The sequence below is a fragment of the Geospiza fortis genome, unplaced genomic scaffold (assembly GCF_000277835.1).
Source record: "Geospiza fortis unplaced genomic scaffold, GeoFor_1.0 scaffold206, whole genome shotgun sequence".
Taxonomy (NCBI): Eukaryota; Metazoa; Chordata; class Aves; order Passeriformes; family Thraupidae; genus Geospiza; species Geospiza fortis.
Window position 1 is genome coordinate 8,885,224 of NW_005054311.1, and position 26,396 is coordinate 8,911,619.

Here is a 26,396-nt window from a genome sequence, read left to right on the forward strand (position 1 = left end):
TACAAAAAAATTGAACTGGGAAAAAGAGAAGCCAAACCTCTCCAGAACCTGCCATGTTTGAAACAAGTATATTTCCTTAAGGCTTCTGATGGAATTAGACTTGCATGGATAAACCAGATGCTTATTTTGTGGCTTAGTGACTACTTACATGATAGGAAACAAAGGTAAAAATACACAGTTAGTGGCCATCAGGAAAGAAGGTAAGTCCACAATGTCCCACAAAGACCAGTGTTGTCACTGAACGCAAAAATGATCTGAAATACAGAAGACAAATGAGATGACACAGCTCGTTGCTGCTGAATTATTTGGGATAGTGAAAATGAAAGAAAACTGATAAACTGTAGAAGGGTAGTACAGAGCAGTGTTGGACACATATTTGGATGCAGTAACAACTCCAGCAGTCCCTGCTTGTTCCTACCCCAGGTGGGAAAACTCTTACAATGTCAGTATTGAAAGTTACGAAACTCCAGAGTAGACATCATATTAGAAATAAACATTTGGTCAGATTAGCTTTAGTCTAGTTCAATTCCCCATTTCAAAGCACAGCACAGCCACAACAACACGGGCAATAAATGAAAACAGAACAGGAATAAAGGTCAGTTGTGAGGATTTTTCCCATTCTATGTCAGGAAACAGACACATGAAAAGCAGACTATATCCACTGGCAGATACTTTAACAGAGACTGTATTTTCCCTCAAAGGCAATGATGGCAGGGAATTCACTCATAAAAAATCACCCAGTACAATATTAGCACATGAAGATGCCATCAGCAGTCATCTTAACTTCAAGTCAGAAGGTTTGGGATCCTTAGCAGAGCTGATCATTTCAGACTCTTACTATTCCTCTTCTCAAGAGGAGATGTAACAGTGCCTTCATTTGCAACAAAACCCACATTTTTGTCTCTTAAACAGTTTAGGTTTTATATCTCCCATTGTACAGTTGTTTTCCAAATATATGCAGCACCAAGTGACAGCACAAAAACTTCAAGGAAGTAGTAGGAATTGTTATGTTGTAATTTAAGAAAAGGAATGATCTCTTCAGAGGCCCAGGTAAAAAAATCAAACAAACACATTTTAAGTCTTATTTTCATGTTTTGCACTTGGTAGTTTTAGTGGGGTTCAGGTACATCAACTATTCCATGGCTATACACTCTCATTATTTGTAAAACTTCTTAATTTCAACATCTGGAAATTAATGATCTCTCATGAAATTTAACATTCTCTTTTTTGCATATTCATCACAGCTATTTTAGCTGAATATATATATATCTGAGAGATACATACACCAGTTTTACTTTTTAGATAACCTTTTCCCAGCCATTATAATTTCTGAACTTTGATAAGAGTTTTATTCATGCCTATTTGATTCAGACCTATTGTTTACAGCAGGAGGCATTAATTACTGTTTCTTTATATAGTTCAACGGTCTTGTAATATGAAAAAGTTATCCATTCTTGAAGATATCTTTGAAAGAAAAAAAGCCAATTACCTAATGAATTAGACTGAATTTTCCTGTAACAGCTCTGTAAAACTAAGGAGGCAGTGCTGAAAGATAAGAACATAAATGAAGAAAATGAAGTCCCAAAGTACACACATGGTTTTTTTCCAAGTAAACAGTTTAGTCAACACCTGATTACAGTAAAAATTACCACACCATCTCACATTTGTGATTTTAAGTGCATTTTTCAAGATTTGCCTATAGAAGAGTTGCTAAAGCTAATGGACAAGATATCAAGTTAGCTTAATCTCAAATTCCAAAAAATGTAATGTCAGAATTTCAGCTTGAATCATCTTTGCTATAAAAATGTTTCTTTTCTCAAGTGCAGATTTATGAATTGTCACAGTTTTTTCCTCACAGTTTGACACTTTTTTATTATTTCTAAGAACAGGGCAGGTTTCAGCCCTTTTATCTTTTCTTAGCTTTCTCCTGTATCTGCATCATTTTCTCCTGTATCTGGAATTTCGTACAAGCCTCATGTTGATATAACACTGAGAATTTTCTGCAGAATGAAACTATTAAATTTCAGTTCTTTCAGATGTGAAACTATTACATCTCATATGCAAGGTTTGGAGATTTTGTTTTGTTACTTGTTTTAAAGTATACACACAGTACAGGGTTCATAAAAATGAAATTTTCCATGCTGTCCAAGGAAATAAATTGTTTTCGTTAGGAAGGCCTGAATAAGAACATGCACTTAAAAGTTATTAATGAGAGACTGTCTAGTCTTCTGTGGAAGACTTAATGACAGTAAGTTAATCCTATGTGAAAATCAATGAAAATAAATCTTCTTTTTGAAGGGAAAAATCCCAGTAATATTTAGTGATATACTAGAGGCAACTGCAGGCTATTTTCATTACATAGTATTTAAAATTTTGTCATACTTACAAGGGATTGATGTTCTTCAAGGCAGAGCCCCAAATACATATTAATTTCTAATTGATGCAACTCTGTTCTTCCCTCCACAGGGAAGCTCTGGGTCCCGACCTGGATCGCGGTCTGGTTCCCCCATTGCTAGGCGCTGAAGCTCCAAGATGCCATCCAAGGATCATGTACTCTGCTTCATAATATAACTGCCTTAAAATTAGTAACAGCTGCCACAATTACCTAGATAGATGCAATCCATTACTTAATGCCAATTAGTAGTAATACCATGCAGTAGATGATACAAACTTCTATTGGCAATCCCTGAGCAACAGTTGAATGAAAGGAACACAAAAAGTAGCTTTGCTAGATGTTTTCCTTATTTTATGTGAAGTAACAAGATCTCTGACTTTACCCCTTCTTCTTCAGGATGCCCTAACTGTATGCTGGACTCCTTTATTTCTCCCAAGCACCTAATTTAAGCTCAACCCTTCTGGTTTCATTTTAGTGAACATCAGAATTACAAATAAAGAGCTATAATGCCTTGGATACTGAGCACTGCTGTTAATGAATTTTTGAGACACTGCTGTTAAAAACAAAACAAAAAAAAAATCCAACATGTGCAGAAGTTGTAAGGACTGTTTATCCAAATTTTCTTTTTAGTTTTTTTTTCTTTTGTTTTGTTTTAATCTTCCTTCTCTCACTCACAGAATAATTTATTTTCATAACAGGATTAGGCAGTCATGGAAAGGTTTATCAAACATTGGGAGTTCAAGGTATGTGAAGTGTGGGAGGGGGCAGATGTTGAAGAATCAATATGATGTGGAGCAATAGCAATAAGGAAATTCTTTCCATACTATGATTTGCTCATTGCATCCAAACCATGAGAATAAAGAGTAGATGAGGGAGAGAAAGAGGATTTCAAATTTGAGTTAGACTAATGTTACAAAACAAGGGATATTCCCAGAGAAACATCTAAGACTGCACACGTGACCACTGGACGTCACTGGTGCTTCACATAAACTCTGCTGCAATAGCATTAACTTTGCAGTACAATAAGTAAATAAGCATATAAACAAAAAAGTCTAATTTCTGAAAGAAAGCCCTTCAGTACTGGTATCTCAGATAGTCCTGCACATCTCACATTAGAATTTCAAATCTTTCTCTTGGTATTGCAGCAGTGTTGTATTTGATTGGCTCATCTTTTGCCTGAGTAACACCTGGATGCCTTTTAAGGGCAGTGCACCAAAGCAAACTTGTAGTAAACTACTGTGAACATTTAACTGTTGTATTGTAGTTGCCTCGTAGAAATAGATTATAGTTCAGTTAGATTTAGATATGAATTGTTCACAAATTACTAAAATGAATGTGTGGATATGGTATTTCCAACCACACTTTGGGAAATAAAAGGCTCTTCTGAATTGCACTGTTTTATTACTTAAACTTACAATTTCTTCAACCTGTCATCTAAGTGTCAGATTAATTATTTTATTTTTTTAGTTTTAGCCTATGCACTGTAGATTACAGTTAGTGCTTCCTAGGTTGAAACAGCATTCCTTATAAGTGCCCAGTAAAAGTTACCTATAAATATATGTTATTTACATTTCACATCTAGAACTATTGTAGGTTTAAATCAGTGTCCATTAATATGAAGCAATGGAAGATGAGATGATAGAAAATACATAGAGACTAAAGAAAACAAAACTGCCAAAATTATTATGCATACACACACTATTACATCTATTACCTTTGTTGGTTGCTATGTGTATTTTTCTATTGTAGCTTCATTCAGATGTATACTCTGCAACGTAATAGTTGATTTAATTTGAACACGTATTGTTCTTAGAGGAACACAGCTTTTAAAAATAGTCACTATTGAAATAAAGTAATCAACTTGAAATGAAACTTGGGCCAGTTTTGTTTTTTAACAAAGGATATATATACATTTATACATACTTATATATATTTATATATTTAGGTCTGTTTGATTTATTGCCCCCCCACCATCCCCCAGAGTTTATGAATAATGTCCAGATACTAGAAAATAACACAATGACATCTTGGGACCACAATGGGACCTTGGGGCCCATCTAGGCTTCTAGTGACACTGCATGGCCCAGAAGGTTGACAATAGGACACAAGAATTATGGAATACCAGTGTCTAAGGAGTGACAGCTACAGGCCAGAGGGATATTGCAAGGCATAAAATGTCTATGAACAGGAAATAAAAACCAGTCCCCTTCATGAACAATTGTGGCGCAAACAGCCCTCAAAAATGTGAAAGATTACTTAAGGTAAAAAACCCAGAGAAATACATCCTTTAATATACTGCACTGTATATCTGGCACTGTATTGCCAGAGGGTCAAAGTGGCTTTTTTGATATAATTCCTTTGGAATAGGTACAGTACTTGAAAGCATTATTTTACCAATATGAAAAGAGATTAAAACTTAGCCTGAAATATATTATTTTAGTTACACACTAGTAGTTTTGATGAAATCCAGCAGTTTAAATGGCCATTTGATTTATAAGCAAAGGATTCTTCCTGAAACAAGAATGCACAGCAAATACCAGGAGCGCGTAATTTAATGTTCCAAAGGAATGGACATAAACCAAAAGAAACTGTGAGCAGACACAAGCCAAAACCCCAAGGCTAGCACAAGCCTACTACTACATTAAACCAGAAAGAACAAGGGCTGTCCACTTACCCACTATGCAATGTGACACATCAAGCACTCCTCAGAACAAGAGTTCTGCTTCCTTACATAATGCATCTGCTTTAACGCTGCTTTTGAAAATATCAACATACTGGTTACCGTGTCTGTATTTGTTCTGAACATTGACACACACACATGCTCTGGAAAGCTCCAACTCAATCATACCAAGGCTATAAAAACCTCTGTCAAGAAACTTGAAGTTCACAGGTGAAGAGGATGCATGGAAGCAAATCATATACAATGTTAAAAAGAAATTTTTTAAAAGTCTATTACTGTAGCTGACAGGATTTCCAAGTGCTGGAAGAGTAGCAAACTGATTTCCGGAAAAATGTCAGCTGAGTCCATAACTCACACTGTTCAGTTAACACTTCCAAGGCTTGCTGAACAGACTCACTGCCTCTAACCAAGGCATAACACTTTGAGAAGTGACCCTTTAAAAATGCCATCTTTTTACCCATGAGATCAGCCTTTAGGTTCTGTGTTCCAAGTATCACAGAATCATTAAGTGGTCTGGGTTGCAAAGGACCTTAAAGATCACCTAGTTCCAAGCCGTCTGTGCATTTATATAGTATTCCCTGAAATAACAGGGAAAATATTTCATACATGGTACACACAATACAGCACATTTTGCTCTATTATTACAGATAAACAGTGTGCTATGCCATGAGGCCAGACAACTGTAAAATATAATGTCTTTCTTTAACAGCTGGAACATTCGCAGGCTGCCTGGAAGGGAAGGCACTGATAGAAGGACTTTATTCTTCCCATCTAATATTCAAACATGCACTTCTGTAAACACTTTTTCCAATCTCCTAGAATCCATAATCATATGCTTAAAAAATACGCGAAACAAAATTTGGAAAAAAGTAATATTATTTAGCATGTTTTTCAATTAAATATTCCACATAACAAAAGTGTTATTTTCATGTCACCAACTATATAACTTATATACATATGCTGAACAGTTAACAAAAGAATTAAGAGATGCCCTATCAAAACCAACAGCGATTTCTTGCTTCAGCAATCTGAAATAACTAGCTTGTATCACAGACAGAGTATAGACAATATTTACAGAAAAGAGCTTTTTGGATCTGAGAACAATTATCTTTTAGAAGGAAAATTAAAGTTCAGGTCCGTATTATAGTACAACATATCCACCACTGATCTAGAAGTACTTGTGGCAACCAAACAGATGAACTCCTTGCAACTGGGATTAGTATTTACAAAATATACTGATCGGCCACACAGAGGCTGGAAGACTTTAAATATATATATATATATATATACACATATATAAACACACATATATATATTTATATATATGTAACATATAAATAAAATGCAAAAGAACAAGGCAAAAATAAGAAAACAGCTTCTGTCTTTGGAATGTCTAAAAGACAACTATGCTTTTTACTCCAGTGTTTCTCTGCTATGAATATACTTAACAAGTGGCACCTTTGAAAGCAATACTCAGTCAGCTAGGTAGTTTTGCTAAAACAATGACTTAAGCAACAAATAAATGTAACATCTTTCCAAAATCCACAAAGAAAATAATAAGGAATTTACAGATTCAAAGTGATAACTGTTTACAGCTGGGGAACATTGTATAGTATAGGCGACTTAGTGTGCACCTAATTTTCTCACTGCTACCACAAAATGGTACTTGTTTAACTCACAGATTTAGTATATGGCTGTTTTCCACAGATACTGAGATATGTACCTGCTGACCCAGTACAGCAAACAGCAACAACTGGAACCCTTTTTCATTTGGAGTCTTATTAAGTAATTATTGCCAAGTCAAAAACCTCAAGACTTTTACTGTAAAAACTAACATCTATCTGCCTCTGCGGTTGGAATGAAAATGAACATGCTTCCTCTCAAGAGTTTACCTCAAGAAAAGCCACGAGCTCGCAGTATTTTATTTTTTTTCAAAATTCTCAAAATGGACTAAAAAAGAAAGCTTTCAAAAGAAATACAGCATTTTCCTGTGCCTTGTAAGAAAAAAAAAAGGCAAAACTCCACTGTTTTATACTGCATGCATCATCAACTGCAACACTTTGTTTCCAATCTCAATTATTTCTTAAAATACATTAAAAAAAAGTTAACTGACAGTTTCATGATTTTCCTGTGAAGTCATTCTTCATCTCCATTAAAAATGGGAATCATTCTATTCTGATATAAAGTTCCAGTTTATTTTTAAATAGATATACTGGCTGTGAATTCAAAGATGAAACTGTATACATTATTACCTGAGTTCATTGATTCACAGACAACTTAGCACAGATTAAATGAAGTTTTCCCAATATTCTTCTACAAGCTTAAAAAAAAGAATTCATCTTTTAGGTATCTTTTGTAAATAATTAAAAAAACTATAATATATTTTTCTATTGTTAGTATCTTCAATGCTTGAAGCTTTAACTGTAAAGTTCGAGTCCCAGAAATATTTTTTCTTTTCCAATTTCAATGTGTTATCGGAAAACATTGCCTATACTTTGCCATTCATTTGAAGATTCTTGTACCACTTCTTCTAAATTCAGAGCACGACTGATGTCTTCCCCTTCTTGTTCTTGGTGACCTGCCGGCTCTTGTACCGGACCTACCAAAGTACAAGAGAAAAGGCAATTGAGTATCATTTGACATATGGTGTAAGAAAAAGGCAAATACAGCACTTGGGAATAAAGGAAACATGATGGGAACAGTATTATACAATTACTTCAGATACTGTAAATTCATTAGATGGTCTTGGAAAAATTCTTTTAAAAATCTAATACAATATTATACTGCTTTCCTGGAATAATTTCTCAACTCTGTATTTCTGTACACAGAGCTCCACATCAAAAACAAGGAACCATAAAAAGCAATGAATTGCTGTTTCAACCTGATTTTTGGGTTGCATGTGCAACTATTATTTCATTAACTGTGGTCTTTGGCTATCAGTGCTTGATTCCTCAATAACTTAAGGGAAGTGCTCTGTGCTCCTCTAACAAAATACACGGAGTCCTGCCCTCAGCAGTACTACCACCATCCTACGTACCAGTGTAACCATGAGCCCGTTTCATATGCAGTTTCATATTGCTTTTTTGTGTGAATCCCATTGCACAGTAGTCACATTTATAAGGTCTCTCTCCTGTGTGCCTTTTCATGTGGACTTTAAGAGCACTCTTCTGGTTAAATGCCTTTTCACAAAGTGTACACTGAAATGGCCGTTCCCCTTTATAAGAAAGAAAAACACCATAATATTTCCTTTTAAGATTGAAATACAGTTTGAAATTCTGTAAAAAAAAATCAAAATGATCTAGAAATGGACATCATAATTTTCCTTGAGACTTTCTCCAAACAGAGATATAGCTCCACATTGTCAGCAAAAATATCAAATTAAATGTCAGAATAGTTATATAAGTACTAAATCACTGATATTATCCTTCTGATCCAATTTATAACCTAGGTAAGTTATTTAACAGAGGTACCAAAAAAAAATCAATTTACTAATTTGACTTTTCTGTACTCAAGGAAACCACCACCTTTTTGCATCATGAAGAGTAATGCAGATAAAGCAATGTACTAGAATTAACAAAGCTGGTGCCTTTAAGAAACTGAAAAGTCAAATATGTTAACAAACAAAAGTCCCTGGGAATTCTATATGGAACTTGTGGTTTCTTATGCCAACGTAGTGATTCTCATATCTCACCAAAAGAGGCTTATTGTTCCAATTCTGCCAGAATACTACTGATTTCTAACTATAAACACAAGAACATATTAACTTAAAAATATTTTAAAATTTAAAAATACCTACTTTGCAAGACCAGACTTTTGCTTCAACACTAACACTCAACACCATAACCTCTGATATAAACACGCTGTATGTCATTAAGGACTTCTAAAAGCACTTTCTAAGATACTCTTGCTATTAGTTAGCACAATAAAGCACAAGCAGGAGTAAAAGCATTTTTCCAAATTCTTTCTTACAGGACAAATATATCTCTCCATTATGTTAGTGTTCCCACCTGCATGCCAAATCCAACTTCTCAGACAATCAACAGAAGGTCCTTTAAAGCACAGATATTTTCCTTCTATTTTTGTTAACAACTTTTTCTTTAGTTTGAAGAGAAATCCAGGCTTACTGAAATTCTTTTGATTCCATTTTTTAAATTCAGTGAAGGTGAGCAGCCTTTTTGGTGTAATGGATTACTACACAGTTTTTGGTAGAACTGGAAGCAACTGCTTCCCTCTGATTTCAACATTTCAGCAAACCACTCTTCACTGATAAATCCCAAATAGCAAGATATCTAGAGGTATTCAGAGAAATAATGTGCTTTCCTTCTGGTCATTGATTCAGTAGATATTACCCATTAGAAATGGTTAAAAATGTTTAGTCAAGATAGAAATCACAAACACTTTTTCACAGACAAGGACAGTACCTTTATGGAAATAAGTCAGTTTAGGTTTAGATTAGTTTAGTCAGTTTAGGTTTAGCATAGTGTATGGAAATGCATCCATCTAAATACTTCTGTGCAGCACATTTTCACTCTTTTGGTCTCAAGTGATTTCCAAAAGAACATTCTCTTCTGAAAGAATTACAATCATATAGTTTGACCTACTATTTCCTGACATTGTTGAAACACAAAAATATGAATTTAGCAAGGTCTGTTAACAACAGTCTAGCACATGAGCCTCCTAGTACAAGAAACCCAAAAATATCTAAGGATTTAAGGATTTCCTGAGTGAATTACAAGTCATTCCAAAACAGAAAGAACTCATCCTATGATGGTGAAGATTTATGAGAAACAGATCAATAAGGGATTCTGCTCTGTTCTCAGCCTCCCTGAACTGCTCTGTGCCTATTACAATGGGGCAGCAGCATGAAATTAAACTAGCATGGAAAATGACAACTGGTCATCTTTCCTGCTTCCTGCATATTCTGTGGAACCCTTAAACTAGGAGACAGTAACTTTTTCAAGAGCCTGTGTTATTTACGTCAGTTTTGCAAAAAGCAAATTACTGAGGGTATTTAAGTCTCCTGGGATTTTAACTCCTGCTTCTCTTTTCCTAGCCACAGTAGAACCAGAATGTTCTTTCTAATGCAGTAACCACAAAGCAGCTTGATGCTGGGGAAAGAGAAAACTCTGGCTGACTCACTCTAAGAGAGAGTTTTACCCTTTTGAGGGTATCTTCTTAGTCTACAGCACATCCAGCCAAATCCATTGGTCCTCTCCAGCTTAGTAGCAGCACAGATAGCTTTTCCCTGTCCTGTTTACGTTTAGCAGCCATTGACTGCTATTTATTGGTAGCAGTGGTAGGAAAAAGAAAGAACTTGTTTCAGAGAACTGACTGCTATATTTAGAACTCATGTTCTGAAGAAGAATGTTTGTCAGGCACAGAAGGTGACAGGGAGGGCAGCCGGGCTATCATCCATGTACAGCCTTCAACTTATAGTAGGGCAGAAGTTGCCACCTGAAAAGCATTTCACTTACATCACAGAAAATGAGTGCTCCCTAGAAGTCAGTATAGACTTTTTATAGATTAACTGTTGAAGGGAATAATACAAGTGGAATACGTGGAAAATAACACAATAAATTAAAAGCTCTGGCATTAGAAACAGATGACCTGTTCATTTAGCTCAGTGACAATGAAGCACTGCAGACAGCAGTCAACATCAGCAGTCAAACCTATCCCTTGTTTAACATTGCTGAGCACACCCCTCATTTGCACATTCTTCTATATGATTGAGGATGATCATAACCAGTGTTTTTAAATCACTTCAAACAATACTTTAAAACATGATTTTATTAACCTCTTCCAAAGGCTGACAAACCTTTAGACACAAGCTCATGCACTCACATTATCACTGCAGTACTGCCAGTCCCAAAATACAGATCAGCTTAGTGAAGCACACGAGTTTTCAAGTTTGCTGTTCCTCCTTTTAATTTCCATACATTTGAAGAAAGAAATTTACTTGGTTTTTTAAGCTTAAGTTGATATTTAAATGCAGTTAGCTGAAAGCATAAGCAAGGGCTCCAAACATAACACCCAAACATTGATAAGAAAACCTCTCAAGATAAAAACAATTTCTGTTGTCACCTGTGTGGATGCGACTGTGTCTCTCCAGCTGACTTGGCTTAGCGAAAGCTTTTTCACAAGTATCACACTTAAACACTCTAGGCTTCTGGGAACTCAGTGAAGGTCCACCCTGATGGGTTTGCATGTGTTCCTAAGCCAGCATAGGAAAAATAAAATTTCAGACCCTTTAAAAAGACTTCAGTACTTAACATAAAAATATATTCACACCTTGAAGACAAAAGCAGAGGATCTTAGTCATCAGCAGACAAGCTGGAAGAAAATGGAAGCCTGCATTGTTTTTTTTCCTTTTAAATGAGAGATTATTTTTGTGTATCAACTCTCTCTAACCATCAGTCTTCACACTTCTGAAAAACTCCATAAATAACTGAATGTCTTTCTTTTTTGGCATACATTAGTCCCTTTACTAATTATCTGAAGCAAAATAAAATACAGAAAACCAAACCAGAGTTCTTTAAATGCTCTGTTCATCTACAAAGAAGTGTTTTGACAACTGTGCATTGTAAATTAATGTAGGATTTTCCCCCTCTCCTCTACAGCATACATCTCCCTCCTTGTCTGATAAGTGGGCATTCCTCAGCACCTGAATTGGTAACATTCTCAAACTGCACAGGCCTCAAAGAGGCAACTATCACAACATACACACACACTGCTGCACAATGGCAAGATGCAAACAGAACCACTTCTCAATGGACTCTTAATTGAAAAAAACACCAGAAAATTAAATCACTAAGGTTCTTAATGGTAAGATAGCAGGATGTTTTATCTTCATGAAGAATCATCAATAACAGTTCTCATTTCAGTGGTTTTAATACACTGATGCTAGCCCCAGATGTTTTTCAAACTTAGAAGAGTATTTAAGTTATCTACTAATTTTTTTCATTTTTAATTTATTTATTAATACCAAGTTAAAATTCAAATTACAAAAGAAAATATATAAAAATATATATAGAACTAAAAAAATCTAATCAAGAACTGTCTGTGAAACAGTACTGCAAATATTTGTCCACTTTCTAAAATGTGTGTGGATATTCTTTTCTAGTCTATTTGATTACAGACTAAACTATTAATTAGTCTTTACTATACCTAAACAATAAGCCTTCTTGATGTCTATGAAGTCCTATTCCTCACTCCACGAACTGAAGCAAACTGTGTCTGCAGAGTTTGTTTACACTGGAAAATCAGTGAGACAGTTACATGGATGAATATTATTATCACAGTACTTATAATAATAGAGTATTATAGGGAAATAATATAAGGTCTTCTGAGAAAAATTAGGTATCTTAAAACCCCTGCTTAAGTGGAAATAAACAAAATCTTTAGGTCTTATCTTGTTCATAACCCCCTCAAGCATTGAAATGGTGGAAGCACACTATAACCTACTTCAAAAAAATTATCTGAAACCAGCTGCTTCTTTCTTTCACCATAAAACCCAAACAAAAAACCAAACCTCCAAATCCCAAAAACTCCCACCCCATATTCTACTTGAATGCAAACAACATATCCAGATAGCCCTGTAAAACTTTCTGCCAACTTTCTCTGAAGAAACAGTTTGTGATGCAATTCTGTTCCACTGATCTGTGCACCTCTCATACTTTTCCTGTAAAATAAATATTCTTTTGAAAATAGTTCATGGAAATGCAACATTCATGAAGTGCAATCATCTCTTTATCAACATAGTTAGTATTTCACTGATTGTTCATGTGATGTTTTACAACATTATTTGTGCAATTCTTATAGTCTTCAGAGAGTAATTATCTTGGGGTAGCAAACAAGCATTATCTAATTAAAAAATAAGACCAGGAAACCTCCTTTGAAATGGCTCATGCATTAGTACGCCACTCTTATACCCCATCACTCCTGAAACATTAATTGTAACCACCTCTCAAAGTGTGGCAATAAAAAGTTTGTTTCATTCCATTGTTTTAATAAGATGATAAGGCCTTTTTCCTTTCATCTTGGAATCATGTCTGTGCCTTATTTACTATCAACAGTCAACTTCCAGATACTTCCACTACATATTCATATGAAACTGGACAGTTTAGTCACTGTGCATGTCTTAAGGTTCTCCTCTCTGAAGCTGTAAAAGAGGACAGTAACCCACATCAGAAGGGGAATTGAGTCACTAGACTGAAAAGCCTTAACACTGGGGGTGGGGTGGGTGGTGGAGGTGTTTGTACATGATCTCTAAAGAGTATTTTCTTGTGTATAATTATGAAAATGCTGGTACTGACATCTTTGGAAAAAACACCTACAGTTAAGTACTTGGATCTAAACACTGATACCCTTACCTCTTACTGTATTTCTCTGAAAAGCCTGAAGTTTGGTAGCGCCCTTAATGTTTTTGGTGATCTCCATAATTCCACCAGTAACAGATCACTGAACTCTTCCCAAAATCCTAAGCTGAACCCCAACATTTATCTTTGAATTTGCTGCTAAAGGCTGCTCACAGCTGAAGCTGCTATTAACACCTTGATAAAGAAAAGAGTCTGATGAGGGGTGGAATTTGTTTTAGTACCTGATGGTCCAGTGGTAAATGAAACTGTCCTATAAGACCTTTAAGATCACAGCCAACCATTAACCAGCACTGACAAGTCTACCACTAAACTATGTCTGCTAAGACACTGTCCATAGTGCCACATCTACACATCTTCTAAATGGCTTCAGAGTTGGCGACTCAACAACTTCCCTTTACAGGCTGTACCAGTGCCTGACAAGCCTTTCAATGAAGAAATTTTCCGTAATATCCATCTAAATGTCTCCTAACATAACTGAGGTAATTATCTCTTGTCCTGTTGCTCATTCTCCAATAAAGGCCAACCCCCACCTGGCCAAAACCTTCTTTCAGGAAGTTGGAGAGAGTGTTAAGTGACCCCTGGGCTCCTTTTCTCCAGGCTAAACAACCCCAGCTTCCCTCAACTGCTCCTCCTAAGAGTTGTGCTCCACACCTTTCACCAGCTCTGCTGCCTTTCTCTGGACACACTCCAGAACCCCAAGTCCTTCCTGAACTGAGAGCTCAAAACTGAACACGGGATTTGAGGCGCAGTCTTGCCAGCACAAAGTAAAGAGGGACAATCCCTGCCCTGCTCCTGCTGGCCACACTATTCCCCACACAGGCCAGGAAGCCCTTGGCCTCCTTGGCCAGCTGGGCACACTCTGGCTCTTGTTCAGCCACTGTCCATCAGCACTCCCAGGTCATTTCCACCAGCAGCTTTCCAGCCACTCTGCCCTCAGCCTGTAGTGCTGCCTGGGGTTCTTCATGACCCAAGAGCAGGACCCAGCACTTGGCCTTGCTGAACCTCACAAAATGGCCACAACCCATTGATCCACAGCCTGTCCAGATCCCTCTGCAGAGCCTTCCTGCCCTCCAGCAGATCAACACTCCTCGCCAGCTCAGTATTTTCTGCAAAATGACTGAGAGTGCACTCAATCCTCTTGTCCAGATCATTGATAAAATATTAAATAGAACCAGCCCCAGTACTGAGCCCTGGAGAACACCACTTGTGACCAGCCATCAGCTGGATGTAACTCCATTCACCACCACTCTGAGCCTGGACATATAGCCAATTTTTTCCCAGCAAACAGTGAACCCATCCAAGCCATGGAGGTGAGTTTCTCCAGAAGAATGCTGTGAGAAACAGTGTCAAAGGCTTTGCTGAAGTCCAGGTAGACAACATCCACAGCCTTTCCCTCCTCCATGAGCAAGTCACGTTGTCACAGGAAATCATGTTACTCAAGCAGGACCTGCTTTTCATAAACCTACACTGACTGTGCCTGATCTCCTGGCTGTCCTGCATGTGCCACGTGGTGGCACACAATATGAGCTGCTCCATAACCTTTCTTGGCACTGAGATCAGGCTGAAAGGCCTGTAGTTTTCCAGATCCTAATTCCAGCCCTTGTACATGGGCATCACAGGTGCTAAGTCCCAGTCAACTGGGAGCTCCCTGGTTAGCCAGCACTGCTCATCGTAAAAGTGGTTTGGCAAGCTCTTCTGACAGGCCCCTTGGTACCCTTGGGTGGATTCCATCCAGTGCTATAGACAAATTGCGCATGTTGAAGTGGTGTGGCAGGTCACTGACCATTTCCCCTTCCTCCACTGAGATGGCTACGGTGCTGCATGCACCAGCACTGGGACATTTCAAACGTGCTCCGGTGTACTCAGCACAGTGGGGCGGAGCTTGAAGGGCCTTGCTGGCGCACGAACCTTCAAACACTGGTGTGCTGCCCTCAAGCTTATCTCCAGCAAGTCTGGTTTTATCCCTTCCTCCCTACAAACCTAGTTTAGATGATCTCTCTCAATGAGCCCTGCTAACTCCTCAGCAAAGATCTTTTCCCCCCTTTGAGACCTGCTGTTGTGTAAACCAGTCCATGGTCAAAAACCCCTAAATTCTGCTGGTGATGCCAGTCTCAGAGACAGCTGCTGATCTGCCAGCTCTTCCTACATCACACCCTGCAACTGGAAGGACAGAGGAGAAGATTACTTGTGCTTCTGATCCCTTAACAAGTTGTCCCAAGGCCCTGAAGTCTCTTGTGACTGCCCCTGAACTTCTTATTGCAACTTCAATCGCTGCCTTCCTGAAAAATCAGTTATGGATAATAATCCAAGGGACATACTAGGGTAAGAAGTTATCTTGTTGTATCTTTAACATGGGCCCAGTTTTAAGAAAACAAACTGAAGAGAGACTGATTTTTGGAGTTTGTTATCATTACTTAAGGAAAACAAGTATCAAGACTCCTTTGGGCTTTTTTCCTGGAAAATTTCTTCTAACTCAGAGGTTAAGAGTTTCACAACAATACATTTTATGATAGTTTCCAATAGTCTAGTTGACAGACTTGATCACTCCAAGAGGGTGAACTTCACAAAGACAGTATATTTCATTAAAATATTATATCAAAGCGAAATGAAATCTATTGAAGAGGTGTCCTAAAAGATAATATAAATATAAATGAATATAAATACATTGCCTTTGGCTCCAAAAATTTCTTGCTATAAATTCTGGGAAGCTGGCAAGATTCTGGGCAACTTACATGTTTACTCCTTTCTTAAAGCTCTTCAAATTACTTCCTTTAAGTATCTCTCAGAGGTAAGATACTGGCCTGAGCAAAGCACTTGTCTAGTACAGCCCAGTATTCCTAACAAGAACATTCTATAATACAGTTAAGAACTTAGATACATAACTAATTTTTTTAAAATACTTGGAAGTACTAGGTTGTTCATAATCTAGAGAAGACAGAGAAAATATCACTAGACAACAGCAATAATATAAAGACATTTTAAAATAAATGCTCGCTCTATCACTTGTACTCACATGACAGAGCATCTACAAATGAAATTGTAAGACTGTAAAGCAGGTAACTTCCTGAGATAGCAAAAGATTATCTGGAAATCAGGATTAGCATTGATGATATTCATATGCAAATAAAATAAGTGAAATCTTTTCCTGACACTACTACTTGCATGACAGGCATTAACATTTTCATTCTGTAGTCAACATATGCATTAAAATCCTCTCCATGCTCCAGAAGAGAGTTCTCTATCTGTGCATACATTATCACTTAGACTCCCTCTCTCTGATGCACACCTCTCACACTGTAAAGGGAAAGCAAAGACAAAGGGCTAATAGGTACCTTTTGTTAATATCACAGAAAGTCCAAAACAAAAGGAGTTTAGAGAACTATCAACTGTTATTACCAAATACCTTGAGATGTGTTGCCCTCTTAAAGGCCTTATTGCAGATCTGGCAAACGTGTATTCGCTCCTTGCCATGAACTTCTTTGCAGTGGTGCGTCAGCATGGTGACAGAATAAAAGGTTTGGCTACACTCAAAACACTGGTGCCCACGAGTTTCTTTTTCTGCTTGACTGCTTTTACTCACATTAGGGGAAACTTCTGTCACCTGTAACAATTTACAAATACACTATCAGGTAATTTCATAAGCACATCCACATTGGTTTATTTTTTAAAATCTACCTCAACATGACAAATTTTTGGAGAGCATCTGCAAGCAACTTAGAAGACACAAAAGAAGTCAGTTATATGTAAATATGAACTTCTATTTCATTGCTCAAAAGAATGACACATGTATTTTAAGAAAACAACATTAATAACTGTGATCAAATTGACTTAACACATAAATAGAATGTGTGTGTGCGTGGATCCGTACTATTCTACATCCAGTTTTATGCTCCTGAACAATGCAGATGATCCTCAATCTGCCATCAAATAAAATTCAAAGCCAAAAGCTTTCTGGACAGAAAAAGAGTTATCGCTGGTCTTGTAGAGAAGAATATTTTCTATTTGTTTAACTTCTTTATTGGGGATTCTATTTTCATAACGAAGTAATGGTCTACCTCCAGAAGCACTGAAACACAATGAAAAATTGATAGACTTGGATGGTGGTGTGCTGCATTATTGTTTTAATTAGTGAGAACTGCCTGGAAAAACTACTTTCTTCAGGTAATTTAATACCAAATTCTTTTTTAATACCAAATTTAACTTTACAGATACAGAGGAATCCTAAGTACAGTAACATAGAAAGCAACAAATCAAGTAACAATTCGCCTCTCTCATTTCTCCTATTTTAGAGCCTGCCCTACCAGGCTGGTTGAAAACATTAATTCTGCCTTCAAGAAAAGAAGTCTGAACCACTTTTTCAAATAGCAAAACTGTATTACTTATGTAGGAGTTTCTATTGTGGTGAAAGGCCATAAGATGTTGCGAAGACTTTATGTTGCACCATCACTGAAACAACTTGGATACAGAAAGAGAATGGAAAAAGTGTACCAAGAGGTGCTATTTTTCCCCACAGCTCCAAAATTTATCTATTTTTATTTTCTAAATATCAACTTACTTGGAAATTTTTGGAGCAGTCTGTGTTGAGCACATGATTATGTGATTTGTAGAAAGAAACACATTATTAATTACATTTCTTTCTTGTGTCCATGTATATATCTATGAAAGTGGTTTTTAATTCAAAACTTAAAACAGTATCTGCATGACTAGGAAGTTACAGAGAACCTCTTCCCAAAACTCTTGTTTGGGAATCAGGCTTCATGATTCAAGACAAAAAGACATTGTTCCAGTATTTTAATTAAATAAAAGTCCTTTGCCACAAAAGATACAGAAATGTATAGTATCTACCTGATATGTTATTTCATCAGAGTTTGCAGGTGCTGAATGGGGTGTATGGCTCACCAGTATTACTTGCTGTGATCCTGATGCACTTTGGCTAGCAAGACTGGAATCTGTGAGTATAGCAGGGAACTGCTGACCCTGTCAGAGAGGGGAGCACAAGAAAAAAAAAGAGTAACTATATTTAAAAAGCTGCATTTAAACAGCTGACTGGAGTAATGTAAGTTTTCACACCTAAACAGTACTTTTTCCTTTAGAAAGAAACATTTCAGAACCCTATCTGAACAAATGCAACTGTTTTCCTTCCTTTTCTCCTTTACATTTATATCTAACCATTTAAGGGTAACAACAGCTGGAAGTTTGTAAGACTAGATTCAGTTCTGATCACTTTTTACCAGCGCTGCATGAAATGCTGAATGTTTTAGCCTTCCATTGCCTTTCTTTAACTCCTGTATTCTGCTCTCCTGCATGGCCTTCCCACAGTATCTTTATTTAAACCTCTTGATTGATTAAGCATACTTCCAAATCCCATGAAATCATGATACAAAATCACTACTTAGGATATATGATTACTAGTATCTTACTACTTCTATTTCTACACTACTTTTAATGACTTCAATTTCCCCAGGAAACACAGTTCTTTTACATACTACCTATACTGCCTATCTATTCACCATGATTTCTTGCAACATAAACTGTGTTTGCACAGCTATTATTATTCTTCAATGTTTCAATTTTATTTATGCTTGTCTTAACAGTAGGCACGGGATCTTATTCATAAACAGCAACACTGCCAAATGTTATCACTGAAATTATTACAAGGCCTGAAATGAAACCATGTTCTACTTTGTTACTCTGTGATACCAGAAACCACAAACATATCATAAGAATTATTTAAGAAATCTTTTCTTCCCTTCCCTAGAGCAAAACTGCAGAGGAAAGCATATAACTTTGCTTCACCAGTTTTAATCACAGCACATGCAAGATAAATAGTATTTAATTTATATACATTTACACACTAACTCAGGTCAAAAAGTAAATAAAAATCAATCTAAAACCTAGTTAAGCCAAGAAAATAGAAGAAACAGCCCAAGTTTTCAGATGTAAAATCTACATTGAAATGTCAACCACACAACCTTTTCACTTTGGAGTCTTTCAATATTATTTTTTATCTCTCTGTAGATTCTATTTGCCAAATGTGTCTTTGGCTCTTGATGACACCACAAAATTCTTAAGCTAAGCTATAAATGAAACTAATAGTAAGGTTACTGGAGAGATGACAGTCCATACAGTACCATTTTCATAAAATTTCTTATAATGCCACCTGTTATTAAAGATACCAAATTAAATTCTGTCCTGTTACTTGCTGTGAAAAGAACTGTCACAACTACTGTTCAATTCTCCCATTCACAAGTAGGAAAAGAAAAATTTACCAAATGAAATAATATATTAGGAGCACTAAGCTGTATTACTGAATAGTGATAATGAAGTACATAGTCTAACACTAAAAACTGATCTCAAACCATGTTTGAAAAAGTAGAATTTATCTGTTAATTGAAAAAAACAAACAATCTTGCAAAATCTATCGGCACTTCTGTTCCAACAGTTCATGTTTCTAGATGCCAAACTCACATAGTTGGCAGAAAGAAGGAAAATTAACTAAAATATCAAATATTATGTATTTACAGGACAAAAGTATTTTCTAACCAAAAGAAATCATGTTCTGTAAGACAGAAACCTAAATTTATCTGTCAGTTCAGAAAAGCATCTCACCTGTGAAGTGATATTAAGTGTAACTGCATCAAGACCACCTGACAACATTCCCTGAGCATCAGCAAGAGTCAAAGTGACACTACCATCTCCTCCAACTCCTGATGAAGACATGACCAAATTCTGTGCAGAAACTGCAGACTGAGATATGGGTGTTGCTGAAGGAAGATTTGTTCCCCCTGCTGTATTAAGTTCTGGAACATATGCAAAATGGTAAAAAAAAAATAAATCTCTTACATACATAAACACTAAACTACAAATTTATTTGAAGTGAACTTAGTAATTTCTGTTTCCCATTGCTAGGATTTCCTATTGTGGAATCAACAAAATCAGTTAAGCTGCTAACCAAGAACCGAAAGTTGTCAGTCAGATGATAAAATCAGAGAAAATACATTTAAGTGTAGCTTCATGAACACAGTATTGCACTCACAGGTGGTCACGCGCATATACAAACATATATAGGTAGAAATTCATAAACATATTTAAAATCTCAAAATTTGAATAATAGAGAAAATTTGGTATTTTATCACTTCTGCAGCGAAGGCACCAGATTTTGTCGTCCTACAGTTTATAGATATAATTCTTCAATACTCCTGTAACTGACTCAAAGTACTAATTTAAGACATGTCTTCTTGTTTTCATTTTTTTCCTATTGTGTGGAATAAAATTCATTTAAACTGACATAACAATTTAAAGCTTGTGAGAAAACACACAAAACAAAGTTCCTGAATCATGACATGCAAGATTATTCCATTTAATTCTAGTATTTACTTTTTAAACGAAGTATTATTTTCAATTAGAAAAAATGTTGTATGCATACCTGGAGCATTTAGTGAAGGGCCCTGAGAAAGAAGCTGGTCATTGCTTATAGTTAATGTAGCACCTGTAGTCTGACTGCTGATGGTTGGTGCTGTCAGCCTTAAGCCAGTGTTCAGATCAGTACTTCCAGAATTATGCTGAATAAGATCTTGGCCTGAATAGAAATAAGTCCTACCATAACTGGAATCGTCTCAGCATTATTCTGCTACTGTTCTTGCAATAGATCATAAAATAATAAAAGTAGAAAACAACCAAAGTAGAAATACAACCAAAACACAAAATTAACTTCTACACATGCAGATTTTTATGCAGTGGTTTGGCAAGTTTTTAATACAGATGTGATTATGCAAATCCAGATACTAACATGTACAGAAATACCTGAGATTAGTAATATTTAGACAAATATGGATCTTACTTCTCTAGATTCAAAGCACCAACTTGATCAATCTATAAAAATCCAGCTGTTAACTGATGCTACGAATAAAACAGTGAACCAATCTAACGTGTTCGGGTTTAAAACACGGATTTGGGGAGTACCTTTTAAAGCTGATAAATATAAGGAAAATACGCCATGGGAAAACTGTGGACTGTGAAAATCCTTGTATGCTACTGTATAGGTACTCTATGAAATCGAGATCTGGTATCATTAAAGATTTTTAAAAACACAAACCAGATATTGTAAGAGTGATTTCTTGAGGACTTCCTGATGAGGTCGCAGTAGTGGAACCTGAAGCATGAGCTAGAACTTGACTCAAACTGGAATTATTTATGGTCAACATTATTTCATGTTGTCCATTTGTAGATGACACCATACCCTGTGAAGTCATGACTTGAGTAATGTCTTGTGCACCTAAATTAAAGTGGTAGAATAAAAGAAAAAATCCATGAATATCCTTCGGTGGAATTTTTGACAGAACTTTTTAGAGCAATTTATACATTATTTTCGCAGATACTATAATTGATGCAGCCAAGGGAAGATGCTAGAACTTGCAGTAGAAAGTAAAAATTTTTTTCACATCCTATTTATTCTTCTACAGTTAAGATTTTCAGAATGAAGATTTTTGTATTTTGCTCAAAACCATGGAAGTTCTTAAGTATTTTCATAGAATGGCCTGTGTTGGAAGGGACTCTAAAGATTACATGGTTTCAACTCCTCTGTCATGGGCAGGGATGACTTCCACTACACCAAGCCACTCAAAACCTCATTCAACCTGGCCTTGAACACTTCCAAGGATGGGGCATCCACAGCTTCTATGGGCAATCTGTTCCAGTGCCTCACTACCTTCACAATAAAGAATTTCTTCCTAATAGCTAATCTAAACCTACTCTCTAATTCACCTTCTGAAAAAAATCGTATTAAGAAAGGGTAACACAAAGCTGTAAAATTTGCTGAAGATGCTCAAGCAAGAACTGCAAGTTTATTTTATTAAAATGAGATGTTTGGTGGGAGTGGGGGGAGGCAGTGTTGACATTTTCTCACTGTGAGTAATCCCCTGAGTAAAATTAAGAAATTGAATGCACAATAAAACCACTGACAGTGCTTACCATTAGCACTGGTTGTCAGCACAGACTCCTGCTCAGACAGGGACCCTATGGTCATGTTAGCAGATGATGTTACTGTGGGCTGCAAAGACAAGCCTGATATGGGCTGAATAACCACGTTAGCTGGCACTGCATTTTCTGTTGCCTGGAGGGAGGGATTCTGTGGAGCCATGGTGGGATCTCCAGTCAGCTGCTGAGTAAGTAAATTACTCTGCTGTAATGTCTGCTGTAGGATACTTGGATCAATCTGAAAAACAAGTTTTCAGCAATCAATATGAAGTTAACAAACTGGGTTAAATGAATATTTTTAACATAAATCCAGAATACATATTTACTGCATAGAGAGTAAATACAGTACTGAAAATTTATAATTAACAATTTAAAATTTATATTTCGTTTTTATGTGTCTGTATCTAGCCAGTCTCTGAAGTGACTATGTAACCAGTCTATTCAGATTCACTTTCCCTCTCTTCCTTCAGCAAAATGTTTGGGAAATCATGATCAGTTACATATCAGCATACCTAGCCCCAGGTAAACACACTGCTGGTATTCTGTACTGTCCTATTAGTGCATATAATGCTTATCACAGTCTCCAAGCCTTTGAAAGTGAAAAGGTATGGAGCAGAGAGAAGATTGATACCAGAAATTATTTAATTTTTCAGCTCCTAAGGGTCATTAAGGTCTCATTTCACAAGCCAACAACTGTTCTCTATACTTAAAGATAAGACATTTTCCTCTTCAGAGATATTTAGCAGTTGAGAAAAACAAAAGGAAAATGTCCCCGTTTTATGCTAAAAACTCTGAACAGAGGGACTATGAGCAACTCAATGCAACTCTGCAGATGTCCCTTCCCTGACCTTGGGGTTGTACCTGGCAACCTTCAGAGGGCTCCTCCAACAACAGTAATTCTGTGCAACGGATCAAACACAGCCACGTTCAAGAAAATAATTGTTTCACACACCTCAAGAACTTTTAAATGCAATAATCTCACCTCTTTCTGTCATTCTTTTTATAAGCTCAGTGGGAATTTAAACTGTGAGTTCAACCATTAAAGGCTTGCAAAGTAACACAGTGCCTTATGCTTAGAAAAGAACACTCTGTGCAATAATTTGGGTTTGTTTTGGGGGGTGGGTGCCTTTTGGGGGTTGGGTGGGAGCTAAAGTACTTTTGAAGTTTAAAGAAAAAAATGCAATTAAAAGAAAAAAATACATATTTTAAAGCAGTCTGTCAAAATCCCTGAGAGGTAAAAAATCCTGAAAAAAATGAAAATTAAAGAAACCAAACCAGAAACATACCCCACTGCGCAGCTATTTTTTAAGTCTTCTACATTGTACAAGTGATAGAGTATGCTAGTAGCTCACTCAACTCAAGAACTCTTCCAGAATTATGTAGGCTCCTTAAACTTTCTTCAGCCCTCAAAGTGACTCTACAGAATTAAAAGCAAGGAGCAGTGAGCAACTTACCTGTAATGTTATGTTGTTAATACCAGTGGCATCTATTCCAGAAATCTGAACATTTTGTCCAACCAGATTAGCAGCAAGTTGTAACTGTATTCCTTCAAGAGTGGCCAAGCTACCATCTGTCAAGGACACAGTTAAGTCACCTCCAGCTAACAAAGAAAACAGTTATATTGTAATGTTTTTATTTACTATTACTGACTACCTCTTTCAGCGTGCTTATTTTTATAAATTAAATCAATATAAAAGCTACATACACACACATTTATTTATGACAAGAAAGATAATTTGAAGCTTATAATTTGATTATAAAGTAATTTGACTGCCTGTTTTAAAGCTTCATAAATTCCACGTGATTTAAGGATTGCTATGTAGGCACTAACTAGCGGCTTACAAAACAAGAATCCCTCCTGAGTAGCATTAGAAATCTGGAAAAATTGGTTTAGATTTCCTTGGAGAGTGTGCTGCACCAAAACAAAGGAGCACACACACAGGGCATTTACATTCTGACTCTGAACATACACAAGAAAGCTACTGCCACATTTTGCACAGCACAGACATGGTTCAGTATCAAACTGCCGAAGTTCATCCTCTGTACTTAGATGGATGAAAATAAAGGTGCATTAGCAATTGAAATCCAAAAGTCTTTAGACCTTAAAAAGGTTCTAATCTCAAAAGTTGAATAGGTTATCTCTACAAAAGGTCTTGAGAGCATATATGGAAAAAGTCATCTTTTGTTTTGACATACCTTCTTCTCCAAACACCCTGAGTGTGATCAACCAGTTTCCTTTGGTTGATGCTTCAAAAACATCTATCCTTCCCTCTTGAGAATTCTTTAGTATAATAAATCTGGTTTACAACGCACCCAAAAAATACCTTCTCTGGCCAAACCCACATAACTAGTCTCAATTTAAGAAGGTCTCTTTTTAGGACATCTGAACAAACTAAACACTCCACCTTAGTATTTTCAAAAATCCAAGCAAACAATTTCTCATCACAAGTTTATCACTCACTGTACCTGTCAAATAACATCAATAGCTTCTGAACATCAACTATTTGTTCATTTTGGACAACAGTTTAGATCAAATCAGATAAGCTGGAATGGCTACAGTTAAATATGATACTGATATAATACTCTGAATTTGTGGGCATACCTGCTAAATCATAGACGTGGACTGAAAAAAATGCCAAAGCACATAAAATCAAAGTTTCGCTTTCAGAAATGACAGACAGTCCAAGACCCACAATTTAAGTAGTACATTTAAGAGTATCAAGGCATGTCTTCAGACATCTTAATACTATTCTACATTCAAACTTGTCCCTGTCCAAAGTTCACCTGAGCAGTTACACAAACATTGGGTCAGGGAGCACCTACCCAAAAAATACCTGAAAAAAATTTAGAAATAAGCAAGGATCATTCTCAAAAGGTCACTTTCTTGCAACATGAAGCCTGTTGGGTATTCTGTGCCAGTTGGTCGAAGAATGGCCTGTAGCACATTTAATGTGCTAATGCAGCTGTAGTCACTGTCAATTAGTGAGACTTCATATCTTAAGCACTCAATTATCTAACATACATACCTACAGTACTAGTTTTTTGTATTGTTAGAGTTTTCTTGCTTTGTGTTGAGGTTGAGGGTCTTTTGATTGGTTTTCTTTTGGTGTGGGTGTTTTTTTTTATTTTGGAGAAATAACTACACATGTACCACAGAGGATGTACACTTAAAAGACATTCTTCATTATTCACATAAATAAGTAGTGTAGACAAACAGTAACTGTTTTACTTATTTTCTTTTTAAATAAAACCAAGAAAGTATTACCACAAAGAATACAAGTACTCCAGCTATTTGTTATCTGCATTTTCTTCCACTGCAGTATCTGCAGTGCAATACCACAGGAGAACTGAAGAGACTTCTAGGTGAACTGCATATATTTTTCTTTCATTCTTAAGTAAATTTCTATTCATGTCACCACTGTGCATCAAACCATGAATTCAGTAAAACTCTTACCTGTTTGGTAAGCAGTGTTTGGTAAAACTTTCCAAACTCTAATAGAAAGCAAATTTCATAACTTGATCACCACACCAGCACCTCCACCACCATCCCCATCCATTTTTACCTGATACTGAAGCAGGCAGGATAGCCTGGCCCACAAGTCCTTGTTGAAGTAAATTTTGATCAAACTGACTCGTCAAAACAGAGTTATTCATGATGAAAACATTAGGGTCTGTTGAGGATGAATTAAGAAGACTGACTGGTTGTAATCCCTCAGTTGAAGTCCGGGCAACAGGCTTCCTAACTTTCTTTGCATCCGGTTTATAATGACACTGTATGTGGGTTTTTCTGCGCCCTGAAGTACGAAACCGCAAATCACAGTGTGGGCATTTGAAGGGCTTTGCTCCCGTATGCAGGCGCATGTGGACTTTTAGACTGCCTTTTGTAGAGAAAGAGTTACTGCACACGTGACAACAGAAGAGCTTCTGGCCTAGAAAAGTTTCAAAACCGGAAAGATAAGTGATTAAATCC

At 36.5% G+C, this 26,396-nt stretch overlaps 2 protein-coding genes across 4 annotated transcripts in view; one reads left to right on the forward strand and one right to left on the reverse strand.

The window, feature by feature from the left end:
* The window catches only part of MBP (myelin basic protein), an 82,859-nt gene extending 80,336 nt beyond the window's left edge, over positions 1–2,523 (forward strand). Inside the window, exon 9 of the mRNA XM_031055649.1 lies at positions 2,467–2,523. Coding sequence (XP_030911509.1) covers positions 2,467–2,523 — 57 coding nt within the window. The remainder of the gene's footprint in view (positions 1–2,466) is intronic.
* A 3,410-nt stretch (positions 2,524–5,933) lies between these two features.
* The window catches only part of ZNF236 (zinc finger protein 236), a 64,280-nt gene continuing 43,817 nt past the window's right edge, over positions 5,934–26,396 (reverse strand). The window contains exons 22-32 of one of the 3 annotated variants that reach the window (XM_031055656.1): positions 25,990–26,355; positions 23,881–23,996; positions 22,421–22,664; positions 21,546–21,725; positions 20,877–21,029; positions 20,060–20,250; positions 18,296–18,427; positions 16,854–17,051; positions 11,157–11,286; positions 8,113–8,289; positions 5,934–7,674 (exon numbers count right to left, since the gene is read on the reverse strand). In XM_031055656.1, the coding sequence (XP_030911516.1) occupies positions 7,547–7,674; positions 8,113–8,289; positions 11,157–11,286; positions 16,854–17,051; positions 18,296–18,427; positions 20,060–20,250; positions 20,877–21,029; positions 21,546–21,725; positions 22,421–22,664; positions 23,881–23,996; positions 25,990–26,355 (2,015 nt within the window). In that variant the 3' untranslated portion in view covers positions 5,934–7,546. Of the gene's footprint in view, positions 7,675–8,112; positions 8,290–11,156; positions 11,287–16,853; positions 17,052–18,295; positions 18,428–20,059; positions 20,251–20,876; positions 21,030–21,545; positions 21,726–22,420; positions 22,665–23,880; positions 24,027–25,989; positions 26,356–26,396 lie in introns of all 3 variants that reach the window. The other 2 variants (XM_031055655.1, XM_031055657.1) reach the window with 2 other exon arrangements.